The sequence below is a fragment of the Chelonoidis abingdonii genome, chromosome 2 (assembly GCF_003597395.2).
Source record: "Chelonoidis abingdonii isolate Lonesome George chromosome 2, CheloAbing_2.0, whole genome shotgun sequence".
In the NCBI taxonomy this organism is placed as follows: domain Eukaryota; kingdom Metazoa; phylum Chordata; order Testudines; family Testudinidae; genus Chelonoidis; species Chelonoidis abingdonii.
The window spans coordinates 69684675-69707435 of NC_133770.1; the positions used below are offsets into that span (position 1 = coordinate 69684675).

At 40.5% G+C, this 22761-nt stretch overlaps 1 protein-coding gene across 7 annotated transcripts in view; it reads left to right on the forward strand.

The window, feature by feature from the left end:
• Positions 1–18369, forward strand: part of OXNAD1 (oxidoreductase NAD binding domain containing 1) — a 33114-nt gene extending 14745 nt beyond the window's left edge. For 6 of the 7 annotated variants that reach the window (XM_075062430.1, XM_032801136.2, XM_032801137.2 and 3 more), the window contains 4 exons: positions 5085–5226; positions 8999–9241; positions 17149–17257; positions 17967–18369. In XM_075062430.1, coding sequence (XP_074918531.1) covers positions 5085–5226; positions 8999–9241; positions 17149–17257; positions 17967–18121 — 649 coding nt within the window. In that variant the 3' untranslated portion in view covers positions 18122–18369. Of the gene's footprint in view, positions 1–5084; positions 5227–8998; positions 9242–10430; positions 10622–17148; positions 17258–17966 lie in introns of those variants that run through there. The other variant, XM_075062431.1, reaches the window with a different exon arrangement.
• Positions 18370–22761: the final 4392 nt, after the last annotated feature.

Genomic DNA, 22761 nt, shown 5'->3' on the forward strand with positions numbered 1-22761 from the left:
GTTTGGGTAGGTGTATACTTGAAAACAAACCCAATTCACTGCTTAGCCCATTCTGTGAATTAACTGTTATGACACTTCCCAGGGCTTTAAGGCTCTTTGCTACCACCTGTCTTTCCATGAAGAATCCTTGTCTGTGCCTTTTAGGGGTCAGGTCCCCAATTCCACTGGCCATGAGCAATGCAAGTATTCCCCTCTAACCTTGCAAGTCCCATAGTTACTCTACAGGTAGCCATTGACATACCCCAATCTTCTAGCCCTCTGATCATCTCACTGGAGTGCCCAGCCCCTCGTTCACTGGATGCTTGCAGTGTTCATGGATTTGCTTCTTCCAAAGAAACAGTACACCCCAGTTTACCAATTCCACCTCCTCTGCTGAACATGGAGCTCTTAGATATATTTATGGTGAAATCAGGAATAAGTTTCTTTAACAAAGCAAGGAGATTCAAAGTAATAACAAATAGAAGTATTGGAAACAAAAATGATTGCATATAAAATAAAACCATAACATACATGCTGGACTGTAAACATAATTAACAAGATATTCTCATGTCTAAATAAGTTTTGCTCACCCAAAAATCTTTGCAGCAATTTATAGCTAGCCTGGCTGTGATCCTCCTTTTATGAGACAAGCATGCTGTCAGCTTGCCTTCTCGGTGAAGGATCTGGGGGTGTCCTTGCATCCCAATATATAACAGACCAATCGTTTGTATTTATTCATAAACCAGAGCACCTGCTCACCCAGGTGTTTGTTTCCTACTGGGAATTCCCTCTCTCCTAGATTTTGCAATCTCTTAGCCTGTGACTCAGTAGGCAAATAGGCATCCATTGTGAGGTGTACAATACACAGATGACCAGACAAGGACATAAGTGTATGTTATCTCCTGCCTGAATGGAACATTTCTGAGTTGTGTCACCTGCCTTAATTCAAGACCTCACGAACATAATTTTTGGTATAGATATATAACCCCTTAAATACTATCTTTGTGTACATTTCACAGTGAGTATGATGACCAGTAGGCTACTGACTCTCAGTAGGGACCTCGCATGCCATCTTTCAGTGGACTATTATGCATACATCTGACAGATACCTGTAAAAACCTATGCACCCCCTGTGCCCTCTGGCAGTTGGCACCAAGCAGTCCCTGGGTCACAACTGCTATTTAAACAATGTTACAGTTTTAGGAATATTAGAATTTTTCAGGATCAGGAAGAATTCCATGTTTCAATTCAAGTAGTATTTTGTAGGATAAATTATAATCTGGACCTCTCACTCTTGACAGTAAGAGACAAGATGGATGAGGTAATATCTTTTATTGGGTCAACTTCTACTGGTGACAGAGAGAAGCTTTCAGGCTTACACAGAGTTCTTCTTCATGTCCCAGCTCTGCAGAAGAGCTGTGTGTAAGCTTGAAAACTTCTCTCTGTCACCAACAGAAGTTGGTCCAATAAAAGATATTACCTCACCCACCTTGTCTCTCTGATATCCTGGGACCGACACTGTAACCAGCTCTCAGTGGTCCTTTAACTTTTATGTTTTTTTGTTTTTTTTAAACTTCCTGTTGTCTTAGTCCACCTGGAAACTGCTTTTGCTGGAATCAAAGTTTAACTGCTAGGGTGTTAACCGCAAGTGTTATCAATGTAGTCTTAATATCCATACTCTTAAATTTAGAACCAGAAAAACAAGATGTTGATTGCAATAATTTTTGTTTGTGGAGCATTTTGTTGCAGTTTTTGCACGTGTGGAGTGACGCATATTAAATTCTTGCTTGCCAGTTCTTTGAAAAACACATTTACCCATCAAAAATGTTTTAGCAATTATCACTCTGAAAAATGAAAGCTTTAATTATAATTACTCTTTTCATATTCTTTTTCCTTGAAAGTATTCTGAGGCTGTTTTTTGGCATGGCAACTTCTCTATACTGGAAGCTATAAACTGTGGTCATGTTTTCTGAGGAATAGTGCCAAGAATCAACAATTTCCTGAATAGAAAAGCCTAACATGTCAGTGAGATGCCAGAGCTAAAGTTTGTCTTCACAGTATTAACACAGAAAGTGGAGCTTACATAATCTTGGTTTTTGTAAGCAAAAGAAGTTGATTTGTTGTCCCAGGATCTAATAGACTTGTGTTGTCTATCGAGTTACAAATAATAATTAAAATGAACAAGAAGAGATTTGTTGCTGTAATAAGGAATTTTTGAATGTGATAGATTGTCCATGCATATGTTTGTTTCTAAGTATCATGAAGGGCTGAAGGACAAATGACCAGTAACTTTAAGCTCATCTTAATACTTCTAAGTTCTTATTCCAGCAACTGTTGGATATTTATCTCTTTTCTGAATCTTTGGCTTTAAAAACTTTAACAGACAAAGGAGGATATGTGACTGAGACATACCTATACGTTTACAAATTCTCTTTCCTCTTTTTAAAGGCAGCATCTTCCCTTATCTTGGCTTCCCCTAGTTGGATATATATATTTTTCTAGAATTACTCCACTTAAACCGTCACCAGTAGTGTATTACTTTGGAAGTCCTCCCATGTCGTCTCACACCTTGTTAAAGTAATGCAAGCCTTCAGAAGCAAAAATCAGTTCAAGATATTGTATTATAGCCCATTAAAACTTCTGCTGTCTGTAGTGAGCTAAGTTTAAAAAATTATGTACTTTTAAAAAAAGTATACACTTGCGTACAATCTTCACTTAAAATTCATGCTTTTTAATAATTTTTGTTTGATTTTGGTGTGATCTCAAACAGGGTTTTAAGAAACTAGTAATTTCCCCTGTCCATAACCAGAATATTTACTTTGGCATGTTAATAGACCGTGATTTGTGGTTTAAGTGCCCTCCATTCTAGTCTGAGCATTCCAGTTTATTCTTTTCCAATAGAGGGTGGTACAGAGCTTTAGTATCCTCAGTTGAGGTGTTCTTTGGTACAGTAAGTATTGCAGCACAGAACTGGATCACCTTTACTCAACTTCCCAATCTCATTACTTAGAGCCTGTTTACCAGAGGTGCTGAGTACCCACAGCTCCATTTGAAGGCAATGGGAGCAGCAGGCACTGAGGACATCTGAAAGTCAGGCCCTTAATTTCTCTAGATTAGGCAGTCTCCTCAGGCCTCCTGTCCTGTAAAACAATGTTTCTCAGCCTTTTCAGGTTGGCAACCCAAAAATTTCATGACCTCCTTACATTTACTATAAAAGAGTAAAAAAATGTGTTAATGATAAGCCTATGTAACTTGTGTGTGTTTTTGAGAGATTGATGGAGAGTACTTCTCTCTGAAGGGTAAGGGTGTGCTGGGAGTGGAGGAGAAAGATTCTGTGCTTTAGATAATAACATTGCTAGTGCCTTGCCCCCTAGCCTTACCCAGCTGCCATTCATAATCTTAGGGATCATAACCCACCAGTTGAAAACACTGCTCAAAAACATCCATGCAATAGAAGCTAAACTACACTCCTCCTACCATCCTCATTTAACTAGCTAACTTAATGACTCATTGTGCATTATCTGGGGCTATTAAAGAAGCTGACATAATTTTGATCAAAACTGAACATTTACTTTACAGCATTTTGTGCAGGGTGTCATCCCAGGCCTTAATTGACTAACCAGTCATTCTCCCATATTTAGCGGTCTTTACCACAGTGCTCAGTTCACAAAGAGAGCAGCCCAACTGACCTTAACATAAAATTTATAAAAAAGTCAGAATTTTGATATTTGCAGCAGAGAAGTGGGAATATTCTTCACTGCTTAAATATAAAGGCAGCTCTCTTTAGGAGTTTGAAAAGCACCAATAGAAGATTCCGAGTTAAAACCTGATTTTCAGAGAGGATGGAACACTGCAGCTCCCACTGACCTTGATTGATGCCCATCACTTCTGAAAATTACCCCTAGCTTTCTGAAGTTATTTAAACTGAACTATGAGGTATCTGTCTCTTTCATTTGTGAGTGCAGCTGGATGAAAATGGAAGAATTTTAATGTTGTTGAGCATTGAATTTGACTTTTAGCTGCTCTGAAAGTAACATGACCATATTTTGCAATATGATGTGAAGCTCATTTACTAAGACTCCAAATATTTTTAGTAGGCTTCTTATATTTTTTGATATATTGTTGTTCTGTAGCTTTACTAGCATCATTTGGGAATGATCTACATGCACAGAGAGAACCTCCAACGGCGAAGGCTTATCTTGTAACTTGCCAGCCACTGATATACCTAGCCTTTTACAACATGTTATTTTCTGAACCTTAAGTTCTTAGGTATGTGTTCTAAATTTAGTTTAGACCAACACACATTATAAAAATGCTTCTTGTACATTATCAAAATGTTGTATGTCACTAGAGGGTGCTGCAGTTTAACATGTAAAGCAGTATCACTTCTTTTAATGACTTTCATTTTTTGTCATATAAAAATAAATAGGCATGTAAAGAATTTTTTAACAGTCATATTTCTTACTCTCAGAAGAGTGCATGTATATGTAATTAAAATCTGTTTTCCAATCTCTTCCCCAGTAAGGTACAATAGTTTGAAAATCAAAGGGAGTATCTGTGATGCTGAAAACGGTGGGAACTGAGTCCCATGGCTGGACCATATTGACTTTTTAAATACATAGCTAGACTTAAGTAAATGACTAATAATGTAAGATTGTAGTACCCCTTTTTTATACATTGCACTTAAGCCTCAAGAACAACCTAGAAATGTGCCAGTATAATACAAATGTATTTTACGTTTTGGTAATCTGGAAAGAAAAAGAAATAATCCTGCCCCTTTACAGTTGTAAGTGAAAAGAATTCTGATTTGATAGCATTACTCAAGCTGTGTGTTCGAATGCCAAATGCTTCTTATTGTTAAGCTAGTAATAAAAAGTGGTTACTCAACTTTGTAAAAAAAAGTTTTGTTCAGTTATTTTGTTATCGAAATATACAAATACAAAAACTGCCAGTGCACTCTCTGTGTTGGGTTCTGAACCTTATAGAAATCAAAATGCACACGTTTTGAGTAGCTGAGATCAAGCCAGCCGTTTTGAGTTGGGGGAACGTTGGTGAACGTTCTCTTGCCTTGTTTTTAAAGTGTCTTTTATTTAACTGTTTCTTAGGGTAGATTTCTTTATTCCTGAAGTTGCCGTAGTTGGTGGGTTCTCAATATGTTCCAGCCCTGGTCTACTGGAACAAGATGGAGTATTGGAACTGGCAGTAAAACATAATGTACATCCTCCTGCTCACTGGATTCACACTCAGGTAAATGATATTTGCAGATGATTACACATTGAACAAGTCATTTTTCACCTAGAACTTGATTCTGTCCCATTGAAGTTAGTAACAAAACTCTCATTGACTTCAGTGAGTAGGATATGGGTCCTTATTAATACACAATTTCTAAACATCTCATTTAATTGACCTTAACATTTATCTTGAATAAAATAATCTGCTTTGTAAGAGGCCATGAAATAACATAATTTGCATGTGGTAACCTGAGTCTAAAGTTGTGATCTTCTAACTTGTTGGTGCCTTTCTTCTGAATCTTAGATACAGCTCTGTTATATTACTTAGCTATATCTAACATCCTGTGTTTGTGGAACTTTCCAGCAATCATGTCTAGCTGAAAGGTCATAGTTAGTAAGTCTAAATGTTTATACAGTTACATATGGTTGACAGACAAAAATCATGTTATAAAAGGGACCCTTATGTCAGTAAAACGTAATCGGTAAACCAACACAATACTTCAGAGATGACAAAATCCCAATACTCTGGATTACACTTGGAGACAATTTAAGGCCTTTTTTTTGGTCATGCTAAGAGTAGTCTGATTCTTTCCCCTCCTGCTGTTTTGTGATGGGTAATTCTTGAGGCCTTGGAACATTTTTATCATACATTCTCCTATTTACCACAGTTTAATTATGGTCACAAGATTTCCTTCCACGCTGTCTGTTCAGATATCATCCTTCCTACTTATTATCCTATGCCTATCTTCCATAGTTCTCTAAGTGTGGCTGCAAGGTCTAGGCTAACAGATTCTTCCAAGGTTACAGCCATTGCTGCTCTGTTTATTGACCAGAAGAGTCACAGTAAAAATCAAACAGTGAGAATCCCCAGGTTGATCCTAACCCAGTAGTCACCATGTGACCTTGCACTACACTTCTGCTGCTGTTCAATCAGATTAGTTTCATGCATCACTGGACTTTAAATTAAATGACTTGTTTTGAAAGGCTGTATAGAAAATGTAGGACCAATGTCACTGGCTACACCCTTAATTAGCGTACATAGGGACATTTCCTATTTCTTTGGTGTTGCTCAGTAATACTACTGAAAGCCTAACTTAATCTTCCATCTCTGCAGCATCTCTGAAGCTGTTATCTGTCCTTAACACCACTGTTGAATTTTCTAGGTGAATTCACAGGAAAATACTCAATTCACCTGTAAACTAGTTCAAAAGCTGATGCTGCAGAAGAATCCTCAGAATATGAACTGTGTTTTCCATTAAGCAAGTGCTTTATTTCTGTAATGAGGAAAGGAGAAGGAAAAAATGTAATGACCTCTTTGAATCCTATGACTCTTATTTGGTAGGGAAGCTATGAGACTTAATTGATTAAATTTAATTTGTAATGCATTTTGAGATTCCAGATTCTAAAGGATGCTTTAGAAATGCTAAGTATTATTTGTCTTATTTATTTATTGCACCTGATTTTTTCAGATTGGTTTTTTCATAATTAACCTTTAATACCTTATTTATAATAGTATATTTCATCCTCCGTGTTTCCAATACACTTTATAATCTTAACAACTTCAAGACGACACACTTCTGTGGATAAAGTTGTAGCGTAGTTTTTTTGCTGTTGAATCCATCTTCTTTCTCTCTCAGGCTATGCCATTTCAATGCAATGCTTGCAATTTTAGTAGAATATGCTAGTTCTATGGTACAGGGTGATGCTTCCCCACCAAATCACCCCAGAATTAATAGTCTTCACTAACATGGTGACTCTTAATAATAAGCTTCTTCTCTAATGTGGTTTCCATTAGTATGGCTGCATAGGTGTGTCTTTCTCAGCTGTCAGTCAGGGTATTGCATTGGTCCCTGAACTGCACAGGGGGCTGCTGGTGTAAAAAACAGTTGCCTAACTCAGAGCCCCGTCCCCCTCCCCACCCTGAGGCCTGACTGTGCTCATTCTACAAGAGGCCAAGATGGTGAGGGATACAAAGTGGACAGGAGCGGGCACTTTTGTCTCTTCCTCTTTTATTTTCTGGGAGAAAGTCTGTCTACCCCTATTCCAGGTACTTCTTGACCTCTTCTGAGGCCTGAAAGAAAGAAGGTGCCTCTGTGAGGCATGGAAAAATGGAAAGAGCCTGCCAGTGTGCTGGGAAAAGGAGGAGGAACTGGGCTCAAAAACAAGGCATACAGATTGCCTAATACCACTTGACTGGAACTCACTCATTTGTCCATATTACACAATACAATTAGCAAGGAAAGAAACCTTTTTGGTTTTAGGGTGATGATGGTAGTTAGTTTATGGGCCTCCTGCTTCCTTACAATCCCAGTTGTGTGTAGCATTCTGCTTCAAATGATCTTCTTTCCTCATCTTGGTACAGGTAGTCTTTTGGGGCTTGGACCTTTACTAAATATATGCCTGTCACTGATGGAAATCCACTCTTCATGGTAGACCTGGTTGAGACAATGTCACTTAACTCTAAGTCCAAGATTCGCCTTTTTGATTTTGCTGTACTTACTGTTTTGTAAAGCACTCAAGACAGTAATCTCTCGGTCTGCTGGAGCCTGAGAAGTGTCTAGTTTAATCTTCAGTTCACTTCATAAATGGTTTGTAGTAGTAGCATCCCACCAAAATGACACATAAGGGTCAGTCTTCTAGCCTCCTGTCTCAACATTTTTCTTTTTTGTTTTTTCTCACCTTAATGTGAAGTGATTTGGCCTCGTCTGTTTCAATTGCTATGTCCTGATAATAGAAGAGACGTTCTGGAGGCAGCGCTTTTTGTCTGTGACTGATGAATTGCTGTTCCTGGTGGATTTTTTCCTCCCGTTCATGTGTTTTTACCCCTCCTCCTTTTTCTGTTTGTCTCTTTTCTAGTTGTTCTTCCCCATCTATGTGGTCTAGAGTGAGAACAAAGATTCTGATCAGGAGTTCTGTCTTCTAGTCCTCGTTCTGCTACTAACTTGTGACCTTGGAAAACTTGCTTAATTTCTCTATCTCAATTTCCCCCTTCATGCAAGGGTGTCAGTCTGGAATTGAAAAAGCTTTCTCATATTCCAAGAGGACATTACCCCAGTGTGAAATACTCAGGGCAGTTTCACTTTTCCATGTATTCAACTTTCTTTGCTGAGTTGCTCTCAGAAACTACCTCTATTTGTATACGACTGGAAATTTTGATTTTGAGGGGGAAAGGGTAACATTTTTACCCTGTGGTTTTTGTAGCTGTTTAATTAAGCAGATACACTTATATTTCTAAGAGACATTTCTTTTAGGGGGTTCTCTCCTTTTTTGGAATGGCAGTGGGGAAGACAGCCCTTTTTAGGTCCACACAAGTGCAGCATGACTTCCTCCCATGGCCTGGCTCCTTTTCCCCTTAGCAGAGCCTTTCTGAGAATAAGTGCCCTGGACTTAATGGGAATCTCAGACTTTAACCTTAGGTCTTCACTACAACACACATTTTCATTGTGTAAAAATCCTAACATGAATCACTCCTTACTGTGAAATATCCTGCATCAGCCCTCATCGGGGAATGTCATCAGTCCTTTATCAGGGCCATGCCTTGACCTGAGGGCAAAAAATAGGCCCCTTCAGGGCACTCAACCAACTGACTTCAGATAACTGGGTTAATTTTGAGTGTGTGTTTTTAAAATACTTGAGCTTTCCTTCATGGGTAAAATATGTAAAAACTAACAATGATGATCTTATTCTGAAGCTCAGCTTATCTTGTGACTTAGTGATGTGTGAGGACTTGTATTTTGTCCTTTGCTTTTAGTAAAACTTAAAATATTATCTTATTTTTCTGCCCCTAGTGCTCTCTTGACTCAGAAGTGGCTCTGCGAGTGGGAGGCAATTTCTTCTTTGATCCTCAACCTGCTGACTCCCCTGTAAACCTTGTGCTGATAGCAGGGGGAGTAGGAATCAACCCATTGTTTTCCATACTGCTACATGTAGCAGATTTTCATAGAAATCAAGAAAGTGAAAAAAATGGGTATAAAATGGGAACAGTGAAGCTGTACTATAGTGCAAAAAACACAAATGAACTCTTATTTAAGGTAGGTAAAAGGGAAGTAGTTTTCTTGAATTGTTTATTCTTTTCAGAAGGCTTATTGTTCAGTTGGTTTGTATCAATGTAGTGAGGAGAAGTGCTGCTTGGAGACCAGGCCCCTCTTGTTCTAATTGCTCTACAAACACGGAACAAAAAGCCTGTCCCTGCCCCAGGAAGCTTATATACTTTTTTTCCTTCTCCCATTGACTTCTGTGGTGCAGAATCAGTGTAAATTTTGTGCCTTTCCCCCTTATTGCTGTTTTATTGAACTTAAATACCTCTGATTTGCTTTCTGTTTGGGAACATCTGCCCTTATGATCCGGTTTAATGGTTGCCAAAGAGACAATTGAAAATTAGTCACAGGTTGTCAAGTTGATCTGTAAAACCAGTTCTAATGGAAAATGTCTTCTGAAAAATTCTTGCTAAAATTACACACAGGCCCATACATGTTCATGCATCTTCAAGGTGCCCACAAATGCAAAGATTACATAGTCAGGAAGCAGCATCAGTACATGCAGGGGAACTTCTAAACTGATATAGTCTTGTGGCATTAACCACAGTTGCAGTTAAAGCACAAACATTTCCAAAATAAGCCTTCCAAATTTCTAGTCAAAAAGCTATTGATTGTTGTACAGATCTAGACAAATTACCTCCTCAAAGACATTTAGCCAATTTTTCAAAAGTTGCATCTTATTTTTGATGCCTCTGAGTACTCTTCTTAAGATACTGATTTTTCATTCTTTTCAAGAGCACTCCTTGACTTCAGTTGGAGGTGTGGGTTCTTATCATCATCCCTGATAATCAGACCTTTGGTATTTAAAGCTGAGTATATGAAACTCATGACCACTCTTGAAAACAAATTGTATAGTTACAGTAATGGAATTTCAGAGAAGCTAGGATTCAACTTTTTTCAGATTGTTATTCACATTCCTGGCTTGTACAATAAGAATTTATCAAACTGATCAAAATTGTTGCTTCAAAACATTTTTGCTCCATGTTAACTGTAACTGAATGTTGATGTATTACACCCTGTTGAGTGTGTCTATGCACATTGAATGGCTGAACATATTTATGGGTATTGTTTCAAAAGATTTGGTGAATGTAGTGCTAATGACTGTTGTTGGATTGATAGCCCTGCAGATTGACGTCCTTTTTCCACAGAACAGCAGCATGTGTTGTGCAACATTATTTTTCAGCATGCAGAAGAGGTACAGATATCCTGTGTGAAGTGGCAGTGCACGTTTGCCAACAGTATCCCACTAATGTGTATCAGAATCCTGGTCCAGAGATTAAAGGGTTATTTGGTCTCCTTCGGCTACATCTGGGTGTAAAAATTGTATGGCGGGCCATGAATGCTCACAAATTTGGAGGTTGGAGTGCAGGAGGGGGTGAGGGCTCCATCTGGGGGTGCGAGCTCTGGGGTGGGGCCAGAAATGAGGAGTTCAGGGTGTGGGACGGGGCTGTGGGCTTGGGCAGGGGGTTGGGGTGAGAAGGGGTGCAGGCTTTGGGGTGGGGCTGGGAATGAGGTGTTGAGGGTGCAGGAGGGTGCTCCAGGCTGGGACTGAGGGTTTGGAGGATGGAAGGGGGATCAGGGTTGGGGTAGAAGGTTGGGGCCACTGGGGTGGGGGGGCCTCAGTGGTGCAGGCAGGCTCCGAGCAACACTTATCTCAAGCAGCTCCCGGAAGCAGCATCATGTCCCCCCTCCAGCTCCTACGTGGAGGCACAACCGGGTGGTTCTGCATGCTGCACTGTCCGCAGGTGCCACCCCTCCTCCCCCACACACACAGCTCCCAGAAGCAGCGGCATGCACTCCTACAGCTCCTACATGGAGGTGCAGCATCGGCCAGCTGGCTCTGCACACTGCCCCGTCCACAGGTGCCACCCCTGAAGCTCCCATTGGCTGCGGTTCCTGGCCAATGGGAGCTGCAGGGGGTGACATTTGGGCCAGGGGCAACATGCGGAGAGCCCCCTGGCTGCCCCTATGTGTAGGAGCTGGAGGGGGGATATGCTACTGCTTCTGGGAGCCAAGTGGCAAGCCCCTGACCTCGCTCCCTGGCTGGAGTAGGGCAAGCCCCTGACACCACTCCCCGGCGGGATCTTGGAACTGGAGTAAATTATACATAGGCCACTAAACAGTTGTCATATCGTCATGACTTGTTCATTACAGAACTGGGCTGGATTTAGTGACCTAGTGGTGAAAAGTTCTCATTAACAATCTGCTCATTGCTATTGAGGCATTAAAAATAATACTGTTTCAACCAGTGGAAAGAAACTTTTTCGTAGAAGTATAGTGTATTTTTATCTCTATACTCTGCCTTACTGATGTACCCTGCATTTTTTTTTTACAGTACCATTGTTGACGTGCTATGTCAGACATGCCAACCCTCCCTTATTTTCAGTATTCTCTTGATTTTTCAAAAAAGTAATTATGAAATTATTATTCCAGGCTTATATATATATATATATATAAAAAAATATATAAAATAAAAAACATATACCTCTGTCACTAACAACCACTGAGGTCCTACGAATATAGCAAATAATGTTGTGGCCGCTGTAAGGATCAGACAGGAGACAAGCCGTGATGGTTTAGAATGGGTTGGGGCCCTGCTGAATTAACTGACCAAACCACAGGCTGCCTGTTTTGCTCTAGCTGCCCTGTGTATACCGTCCTGGACTATGTTAATGTGCTGTAGGTACCAAGAGCATGCCAGGGGGGTCTGCATGGGGCAGTTAGAGCACAACACGTAACCTGTGCTGTGGCCCTACAGATAATCACTGGAGCGTGTCTTCTATTAAACCCTTACCAGGAGTTCTACAGGGGAGGAGAAGTCAGAGGGGTGGGAGGAGGCAATGACAGGAGAGAAGGAACATTACAGAGGAGAGGGCAAGATCATCCTGGGAAGGAGGTCCAGGGCGAGGACTGACCAAGATAATTGAGGGCCCTAAGTGCCTGGGCAGCTTTCCGCTTCCCTATGCCTGCCTTTGACCATAGACGTGGAGGGGATGGTGGAGGTCCTGGTTTCTTTTAGGTGGAGAAGAAGGGAAGGGAGGTGGAGAAAGAGGTCCAAGCAACTTGCCTAATTTTTTTCCCATAAAAGTCTCAGAGCAAAGTTGGCATCTCTACTATGTTTTGGTTATGTCTGGATGAAATAAGCTGAATTTTATAACATTTTTTTAAAATGTAACTTTTTTTATTTGGTTACATAATTTTCACACCCTGAAATGCCAAGAGACTGAGAATTTCTTGCATAATTTGAAAACACAAAAAGTCACTTTTTTGCATGAAATTTTATGTGAATTTCAAATAACTGGGTTTGGTCAAATTTATACTGAAGAGTTTTGACAAAATTAAGAAGTAGAGATGGTAGCACAGGGCTGAGAATAATGCTTCCTTATATCAGAGGGGGGTGCTAAGGATAAAAAACATTAGCAATTATGAGGTGCTCAGAATTTGTTAATGCTAGGTGTGTAAGTACCTATATAGATTTTCTTCAAACAACATTTAATTGCTTCTGTTTTCCTAACTCAAAAATGTGAAAACACAAATTAAATGAGGGGAAAAAAACTGTTAGTTTTGAGTTTTTGCCAGCCCTAGTTTTGATCAACTATCATGTTGCTGCTACATCTCATAATACTATGTTGGTTGTTTAGTATAATATAGTCCTTGTGATAATACTTTGCCATCATCTCAGTGTTTATGTGACAGTCTAAGGATTGAGTAGTATAGCACTTGGATGTACGGTCACTGATAACACTGTTAGTGTCAAATCAGCACAGCTTCCATAAGGGAAAATTGTCTCTCTCTAATGACATAGGTTATTTGAAGAAATCAGTGGCTTTTGGTCATAAATGATTGAAGAAAATAAACACTAGGTAAAGGGCAAAGATCTGTGTGGATATAAAAAATGGCTGATTAGTATGATCTGCTCCTCTGAATGTAGATAAGTAAATGGATTGAATGCCTGAGGCTGAGGTCACTACTGGGTTTGGTTTAATATATTAATGACTTGGGGGACGTAGACAGTGAATGGGTGAAACCTCCAGGTGAAACAATATTTTGGTTTGCAAAGACTGAAGTATAGGAAACTCTCAGATGTATTTAAACACATTAGGGGATTGAGCAGCAAGATGGCTGATGTACAGGTTATTGAAGGTAAAATGTAAGGTGAAGCCTGTTAGTATAATATTGTCTGAAGTGCTCACCTCTGCTGGTAGACTCTGACTTCTATTACTCTCCTGAGTAAGAAAAAGAGAGTCAATCTATGTGGGTCACTGAAGGTATCTACCCATTGCATAGCCAAACTAGAATAAAATAATTTCTTGCATATGAAATTAGTAAAATAATGCAGGAGCTGTTGTGACATTTGGCAATGATTTGCCCTTATCTAATAGAATGTCTGAATGTTTGATCACAGCACTTTAATAATATAGTTACAAAGTCAAGGAAAATGGCTATAGGAATGTCAGGACTACTTTTATCCAATGATTGTATAGCGAGGTTGTTTAGTGTGTCAGGGACAGGAGTTACGGGCTTAATATATTAAACTATGCAAAGAACTGATGAGTCCCTCTTCTTAGTTACTAAAACCCTGTTGCCTTTTAATTTCATTGTATGCAAGATATTTGGATATAAAAAGTAATGTTTCTTACTGTGTCTGTAAGAAAAAAACCTGGAAACGGTATGATGCTTGCAAGCAAGCCCTCTGTCATGTCTATTTAGGTTACAAGTTCTTTGGGATTCAGGCCATCTCTCACAATGGGTCTGTATAGTGTCTAACACTGCAGGACCCCTCATTGGGGCCTATAGACTTCATTGTAATACAAACAATAAGCAATAAATTGGCGGGGGGGAAGTGGGTAATTACATGATCCTTGTTTCTCAGTTGTGCTAGGCAAGTCAAAATTAATCAAACCTTATGCATCCAGTTGAAAGGTGAATTGTCTGCAGGACTCAGTAAAGAATTTTCTTTCTACATGCAGTGTTGCATAATTAAGCCAGATGCATCCTGCGTGGCAGAGAAGGTGTTTGCTTCCACTAAAGCATCTGATGTTCTTTGCTGCTGGGGGCAGAATAATACACTTGCACCAATAGCTTCATTCAGTAGAGCAATTACTAATGTTCCTGTGTGTTTTATAAATAAATATATACCATTTTTAATGGGGATGGGGTTGTCGATACTTTCTAAAAAAATCTTTTTTCTGCAATTTTGTGAGAGCATAGCCTTTATATTTGAGCATTCTGCAAGAGAACAGAATGTGATAATGAGCTGTGACTAGAGATTGCATTGCCACATTTGAATGATTTATTATGTATGTTCTTTCTTCATGATCTCTTGAAATTTAGCGTTCAGAATATGTATGAAAAATCTTTGATAAATACGTACACGGGATGGGGCACACATGATCATTGCTTGGCACTCCTTGTTATCATGAGACAGCTCCATATTAAACTCCCCAGGAAACCTTTAGTGCTTCAGCAAGGATACAGAGAACACTTTAACCCCCAAGAAAAAATTACTTGCGAAGTAGACCTTCCTTTCTATCACCTTGTCAAGTTACAGTAAATCATTGCTCTGACACGTATTCTTTTGCATGCTCTTCAGCAACTTCAGAGGCAGTTACTGTTGCCCAGCTCTTTGAAAATGTAGCTCCATGGTATATTACCCACTATATACATTATACCATATCAATGTAATTACTGCCAGTCTCTGCTTAAAGAGCTGTCTCAAGTTTCTTTTAATGTGAACGTGACTGTTCTTCCCCTCCCATCTTCCAGTCACTATGAGAAGAGAGATCTTTTCCCCAGTGGGGGTCTCATTGTCCAGCTGCCATATCCATTTTGTACATTAGTTGTCAACTGGCAGATTCAGACAGACAGAATAAAAAAACAAAACACCTCTGACGCATGAATGCTGGGGAAGCACTGCCTTTCTCTGCACCAGATTTTGGCACTGAGGTGTGTGCAGAATCATGGCCTGCACTCCTTGAGAGTGAAGATCCAGGCAATACATATACAAGTAAGAGGGAAGCCCGTGAATCTGCTTGGGAACCTGCTTAGCCAGGTCCTGATGTCTCCAATCTTCAGGAGAAGATTTGACTCAAAAGTACCCCAGAACACTGCACCGTTCCATATTATTGCCAACTTCTGTTGAGAAGATACTCAGGGAAGTAAAAATGAGTCAGTACGAGGGGTATTGGCAGAGTTGTTTGCAGGATTGTCTGTCTGTAGGCCTTATCCTATTTGAAGTCCTCTTACTTTCATGCACGCTAAAGTTCACCCCAAAATTAAAAACAAGTCTTCAAAGTGAGTTCAAGAACTTCTCTGGTTACCTCTCTGAATATACACTGGAGTCAGACTTGTTCTCATTGATTGGGAGACCCATGACAGATTACTCATATTAGTGGGTAAATAAACAAATGATAAAATAATCCAGGATACTATATCACAGAATATAGTTCAGTTTTACTTCATAATCTGGCAAATATCCTATAATATACTTTCTTTAAAATGAATTTGTAGAGCACTGCTAATGCCTTTTACAGTTATGAAAACCCCAAGTTGCTTAGAATCTAGATCAGGGGAAGGCAAACTACGGCCGATGGGCCAGATCCAGACCACCAGCTATTTTAAGCCAGCTCTGGAATTCCTGCTGGGGAGTGGGGTCTGGGGCTTGCGACGCTCCGCTGCTCCAGCCAGGGAGCAGGCTCAGGGGCCACTCCACGCTGCTTCCAGAAGCGTAGGAGCCGGAGTGGGGACATGGCTGCTGCTTCCAGGAGCTGCTTGAGGTAAGTGATGTCCAGAGCCTGCACCCTGAGCCTCTCCCTGCACCGCAACCCCAGCCCTGATCCCCTCGCCTGCCTGCCAAACCCCTCAATTCCAGCCTGGAGCATCCTCCTGCATCCCCAGAGCCCGCACCCCCCAGCTGGAACCTGCATCTTTTCCCGCACCCCTGCCCCAGCCCTGTTCCCCCTCCCGCCCTCTGAACTCCTCGGTCCCAGCCCAGAGCACCCTTCTACACTCCAAAATCCTCATCTCCAGCCCCATCTCAGAGCCCTCCCCCCCACAGTCTACTCCCCTACCCCAGCCCCCTCCCGCACCCTGAACTCTTCATTTCTGGCCCGACCCTGGAGCCCTCACCCCCTCCTGGACCCCAACCCCAATTTTGTGAGCATTCATGGCACACCAAACAATTTCTATTCCCAGATGTGGCCCACAGGCCAAAAAGTTTGCCCACCCCTGATCTAGATAGTAACTAATGAAGTCGTAGTTGTGAGACTTCATTACAGCACTGGTCTAGTAAATTTTCACTGAGAATTGGCATGAGGCCACTGGGGTTTTGGTGAGAATGATCACACTTGTGGATTACAGAATTGAGAATTAGTGAGTTTCTACTCAGGATATTAATAGGATTAAAATTTATCCTGTAAGTAGTTTTGGTTTTTTTAAAAAATAGGCCAGTAACATTACCAAGGGGAGGTGGTTCCAGGCTTGGACCTAAAGGTTTGGACAACTGAAATGCACAACTTGTTCATTTTAAAGTAAAAACATCAGGTTTCTGGAAGGTGGAGGGAGGAAATGGGGACCAATTTGGCTTTTTTGACAGCTTCACAGCTGCAAGAGGAGAAGCCACAAACGAGCGGAAATAGTCATAAGATGCAAGTGTGGTTTAATTACAAACAGTTGCAGAAATGGAGAAAAACATCAGCAGTATAATTGGGAGCATATTCAGATTCCAGATAAAGAAGTCCTTAAAAAGTTCTGGCTTGTTAAACTCAAACCATCAAATTCTTAAATGGAGAAAATTTGATGTGCAGAATCTTAGTAGATAATACAATCAGCCGCGTTCTGTGCACACATCTGCTTTGATTTAATAGACTTTGTAGTATGACCAAGTATGTTTAACATTCCAGAATAATATCTTTGGTTTGATGAACGAATTTCCTGGAAAGATCACATGTAGTTTCCATGTTACTCAACAGAGTTCACAAATCTGTGAAGAACTTCAGCCATATATCACTGGTACGTACTCTGGCGATGCCTAGAGATGTTAAAGTAATTGGTTCAGTGGGAGTTCTGATCGTAGTGTTGTTCAGCCTATACTTTTAGAGAGGTTTGATGTGCATAATGTAATGTTTTATAATATCTGAAAAAAACTATCATACAAAATGGGGTAGAAGCCTAGTGGATAATTGGGAAAATTTGTACGTGAGAAACATGAATGATTTAATTGTATGTACTTTTTGGTCCTCTGAATCATCTCAAGTATGCTTGCACAAGTTCTGTGTTACACTTATGGCTGAATTGCTTCTACTTGCTGTTAATTCTTATTTACACTTCATACCCAGTCCTCTCCTCTGTGTGTTCAACACTTGTATTTACTTTGCTTAAAGCTGTAATGACAAAGCAGGATAAATCCACAGCCTTTAAGGTGTCCTTGACATGGAGAGAGAGAGAGAGATCTATTGTCAACAAAATATGGGATATTTTAGTTGTACAGTATTGTTACTGTTAATGGCAATTGAAGAACTAATGTCCTGTAACTTGACACTGTTTTCTTAAACACTATCTAAGCTTTCGGGGGTAGAGGGGCAACCTGGTTAAGAGGCCGGCGTTGAAATGCCAGAATCACTGCTCCATGTTAGAAACTTTAGACCACTGCCTTTTGACTGTATAAATATCTGTCTTCATATGAATTTCTGTTCTTAACTACGTGTGTTCTCTTTGGTAGAGGGAAGAATATCTGAAAAGGAACTAGAAAAACATGTGTCTAAGGATACTTTATGGTACATCTGTGGTCCACCTCCAATGATAGAATCTATATCCAAACTACTAGAAAACTTTGGTGTTCCTACAGACTGCATTTACTTTGAAAAGTGGTGGTAGCAACAGCTACTTAGCAGAAAATAAAAACTGAAAACAACTAATCTATGTATTTTAATAAATAAGAAGTGCCTGAAATGCACAGAAGATGGACTCTACTATGACCTCACGGACTGTAAGATTTCACTATACGCACATGAAATCTTCTTGTATCTAATAACAATTCCTAAATTATCTTATTATGCACTCTGATTTGGGTCATTATTGCTTTTGGAAAAAAACTGTATTTTATATTAAAGACATGAGCCATTTGATTTTTGTATTTCACTCATTTGCTACTGATTGATTTGTGTAGTACTCTTTTTTTTTTTTTTATTAATTAGGCAGCTTTTTAAACATTCAAATACTGTTTTCATTACGACTGTAACTTGCAATTAACTAAATGTGTAAAAATGACCAGATGTAGTTTGTAATGTATTAATTCCGACCATAATTTTGTAAGCTAAGCAAGGCCAGACTAGGTCACTAGTTGGTGAGGGTCTCCTCTCCCAGCTGTTGCAGGTAGTGATATTGACACAATACCAATATTGGCACAATTCCCAGAGTCCTATTTAGATGCTGCAGCCTGATGAGGGTGCTGTTTTCCTGCAACTACTCTTCTTTGAATGAGATGTAAAACAGGTCTTGACCACTTCTGGGTATTAAAGATCCTATAATATTTTCAAAAGTCTAGAGCAGTCTCACCTTCTCTTGGGCTTATTCTAAATTACATTCTGCTTATCTAAACTTACTTTTATTTAATTGGATAAATTTACCCATTCACTTTCTGTTGTACAAGGGAAAAAAGCCATTTAGAAGGACTTCTCTATGCCACTGCCAACTGTGTTGGTGGTAAGTGAAAAGAGCGGTGTATTCTGGTTTGAGTATAGTTTGTAATTATGTGAAACGGTTTGAGGCTAACAAAGTGCTAAGTAAATTGCATAATACAGTAGAACTTCAGAGTTATGAACTGACCAGTCAATCACACCCCTCATTTGGAACCAGAAGACTCAAGCAGCAGCAGAGACAAAAAAAAAAAGTACATTTAACAGTACTGTACTGTATTCGGCAAACTACTAAAAAAAAAAATAAAGGGAAAGCAGTATAGTAAAGTTTCAAAGCTGTATTAAGTCAATGTTCAGTTGTAAACTTTTGAAAGAACAACCATAATGTTTTGTTCAGAGTTATGAACAACCTCTATTGAGGCCCGAGGTGTTCATAAATCTACTGTAGTATGATTTAAGATATTTAAATATGCATGTGATTTGTCTGTTGAAGACTTTTCTCTTAAGCTTGATAATGAGCTTACTGATTTTCTCAGCATCCATGCAAAAGAGAGGACTCCTTGAAAAGGAATCATACAGGACTCAATTATTACAGAAAAGTCACACACTCACTTTCTTTTCCTGTAGTACACTCACATCCCTTCTTAAAAATAAATGGAAATAGAGGTCACCAAGATCCATCTTGCATTTGCTTCCCCACATTCATGTAGGAGAGGTATGTATCAATTCTTTTGTTGTTGTTCACATGGATTCTACTCATGCTGTTTGTACACTCCATGCTTTTGAGATCAGATGCTTTTGGCCATCAGTTTCACATGGGGGCCATACCTGTGCCCTAAATGTCCTTGCACCTCCAAGTCAAAGGGCATAAAGGGTGGAGCAGGCCCAACCATTCTTCAGTTCCTTCTTGCTGCCTGTAGCAGTGAAAAAGAATCCTTGCCATGTCCATCTGCTTCTCAGCACCATGTGCTACTTAGTAGACTTTAGTTGTTAGATTCTAAAGCCAGAAAGGACCACTGTGATCATCTAGTCTGACCACTTGTATAACACAGGCCTTGTTAAACTGGTGGAAAGACCACCTTCAGGTGTACAACGGAGTAGCCTCTGCACCTCCACCTATGAAGCCTGGCTGCTGATGGCTCGCCTCAAATTTAGAAAATTTCCTTCTTCCAAATTCTGTGGTCCCTGCAGGACACACAGCTACACATAAACCACTTAGAGCTTAGTGCCATCCATTTGGCATTCAAAGCCTTCCTACCTCCATCCCAGATAGCCACAAGCCAGCTACTAACAGACAGCACATTATGTTAGGAGACAGGGAGGACCAGTTGGCTCTGGTCTTCGTCTATTTACCACCAGATCACATCACTGCTCCTGGATCTGCCAGAGATTCAGAACTCGCTAGCAGATCACGTCAGCAGACAGGTCTCAGACAATACGAAGTGGCTGATCAAGAACCCAGTGCTACAGGGAGTCTTTCACAAACAGAGCTCTAGACCTGTTTATTTGCCACAAACCAGAACAAGCAATGCCAAGTGTTCTGGTTGAGTGAGGGGCTCCATTCAGACACTTTTGTCGTCATCTGGGATTGGGGTATTCCTGCCCCCTGATCTCCATGATACTCAAGGACTTGCGGAAACTGATACAAGAGGCAGGATTGATGATCATGAGAGCTCTGGCCAGTAGCAAAGCAGTTCCCATATTTGGATCCGATGAACCTCTCAGTACTTTGCCTCAGTGGTTCTCAACCTTTCTGGACTATTGTACCTCTTTCAGGAGTCTGAGGCTAAAGCTCTGCCACCTGGGGCTCAAGCCCAAGCGCTGCTACCTGAGGCTGAAGCATGTAACTTAGCTTCTTGGGTTCTGGGCAGTTGCTACCTCCTAACATTGGCCCTTCACTTGCAACACGCATAAACTCATCCCGCTACCTCCCTGGGGGCAGGGGGTCGCAGCCCACATGTTGAGAAACATTGAGGAAGAGTTGATGTACCCCTGGAAGACCTCTGCCTACGCCCAGAGGAACATGTAAGTCTGGTTGAGAAACACTGTCTTACATGATCTAGCTGACAGATCCTACACCCAGATCCAGCTTTGTTACATTTGACTGTCTAGATGCTTGGCTGGATGATATCACCCAAAAGTGTCTGTTCACCTAACGTTCAGAACATTGTGCTGCAAAGCAAGAAACCCTTAGCTGGAATGACTTGGAAAACTCTCTTCCACTTAGCTTTATATGTGACCATATCAGCACCAGTTCCTTTAACACCTATATCAGCACTATTGGCCTATTTGCTATCCCTGAAGCAGTCTGGACTTTCAGTAAGCGACAGAAGTGTTCATTCAGTACTAATAGCTGTGCATGACCTGCCTATCCAGTGCCATGGCAGGTTCCCCTTATACAGCGTCTTATAAAGATGAGGTTACTTTCAGGCATCTGCCCAAGTTCTTGGCCAAAGTGGTTTCAGCATTCCAAATGAATGGAGGATGGAAAATTCGTTACTAATTTCCTTTTTGGGACTGACTTCTCCCCCAGTCAATTACTAATACATTGTAGGGAACAGTAAGGAGAAATAGTAGGATACCACTGCTTACACATGAATCATCTTGTTTCCAAAGGATGTGTCACAGTAATAAAGAGCTAGCTGGTAGTGTATTGGTATGGGACCATCTAGCAGCCTTGGCAATTTCCTGTGCGGTAGTTGCTCATTGGGTTCAGGTTGCTGCCATAGAGCACAGAGCTAGTTAGGGCTTTATATTATCACCTGTCACAGTAAAACTGATTCCTGTAGCTCCTATTGCTTTTCCTGGGGCCAGATACGGTTCTCTGATGCACCATTTTCTTCTTCTGGCAGCACCATCCCTATCTAACAGCATCCACAAATGGGGGTCTCCTGCTACCCCTGACAATGTTGGAGCCCCTGGAAAAATTAACCACACCACCTCCCAGCACTCTGGGAGAACTGATTAGAAATATTTGCTTTCTATGGGTCAGGGCTGTGGGAAGGCATCAGGTGTGGGCTTTGCATTTGACAGCCAGAATTCCCACAGACAGCAAATGTAAGTTTTAAATGGGTCAGTGTGGCAGCCTGATGTTGCTGTTTTAAAGAAAAATAGTTGCTGGTTTGCTCACACCAGAAGTGCAGAGGGAACAAAGCAGTTGTCCACATAAATAAATGTCAGGGTGTGTTGTGTTAAAGAGATCAGAACTGGCATTTCAAAGCTTAGTTTGGAGAGAAGCCATCATCTTCCTGAAATGTGAGATTCTGTGCCTTTGGCAGTGTTAGAGCCCTAAAGAAGACGCCAGAAACTAGTTTCCAACATGCTTTCCATTTCCCAATTAAAAGTCAGTCTTTAAACATAGATTCCCTATATGGCTTTTAAGCCATTAAACTGGTATACACTATACCGATAGGGCATATTCTCCCTGTATCACATATACCAACACTTTCGCACCCTGCTCCCTCAAACTTAAATATTAACAGAAAGTTAAACCAAGCTGGCCACTTAACAGATGACATTTCATATCATTTTGCTTTTGTAATTATCACCGCCCCACACACCTCTGGCATCCCATGGCATATGCAGATTGAGACATGGACAAGGCCATGTCTTGTTTATTGTACGTGGTTATTTACATCTGTCATAAACAGATAGCTAAGGGTTAATGTTTCTTTTACCTGTAAAGGGTTAACAAAGGCAACCAAACACCTGACCAGAGGACCAATCAGGAAACCGGATTTTTCAAAGCTCAGGGGAGGGAATTTTGGGGTGTGTGTCTTTTGTCTGTCTCTCTGTTCTGTGCTCTCTCGGCTATGAGAGTGATTTCTATCTCCAGGCTTTTCTAATCTTCTGTTTCCAAGTGTAAGTATAAAAGGTAGA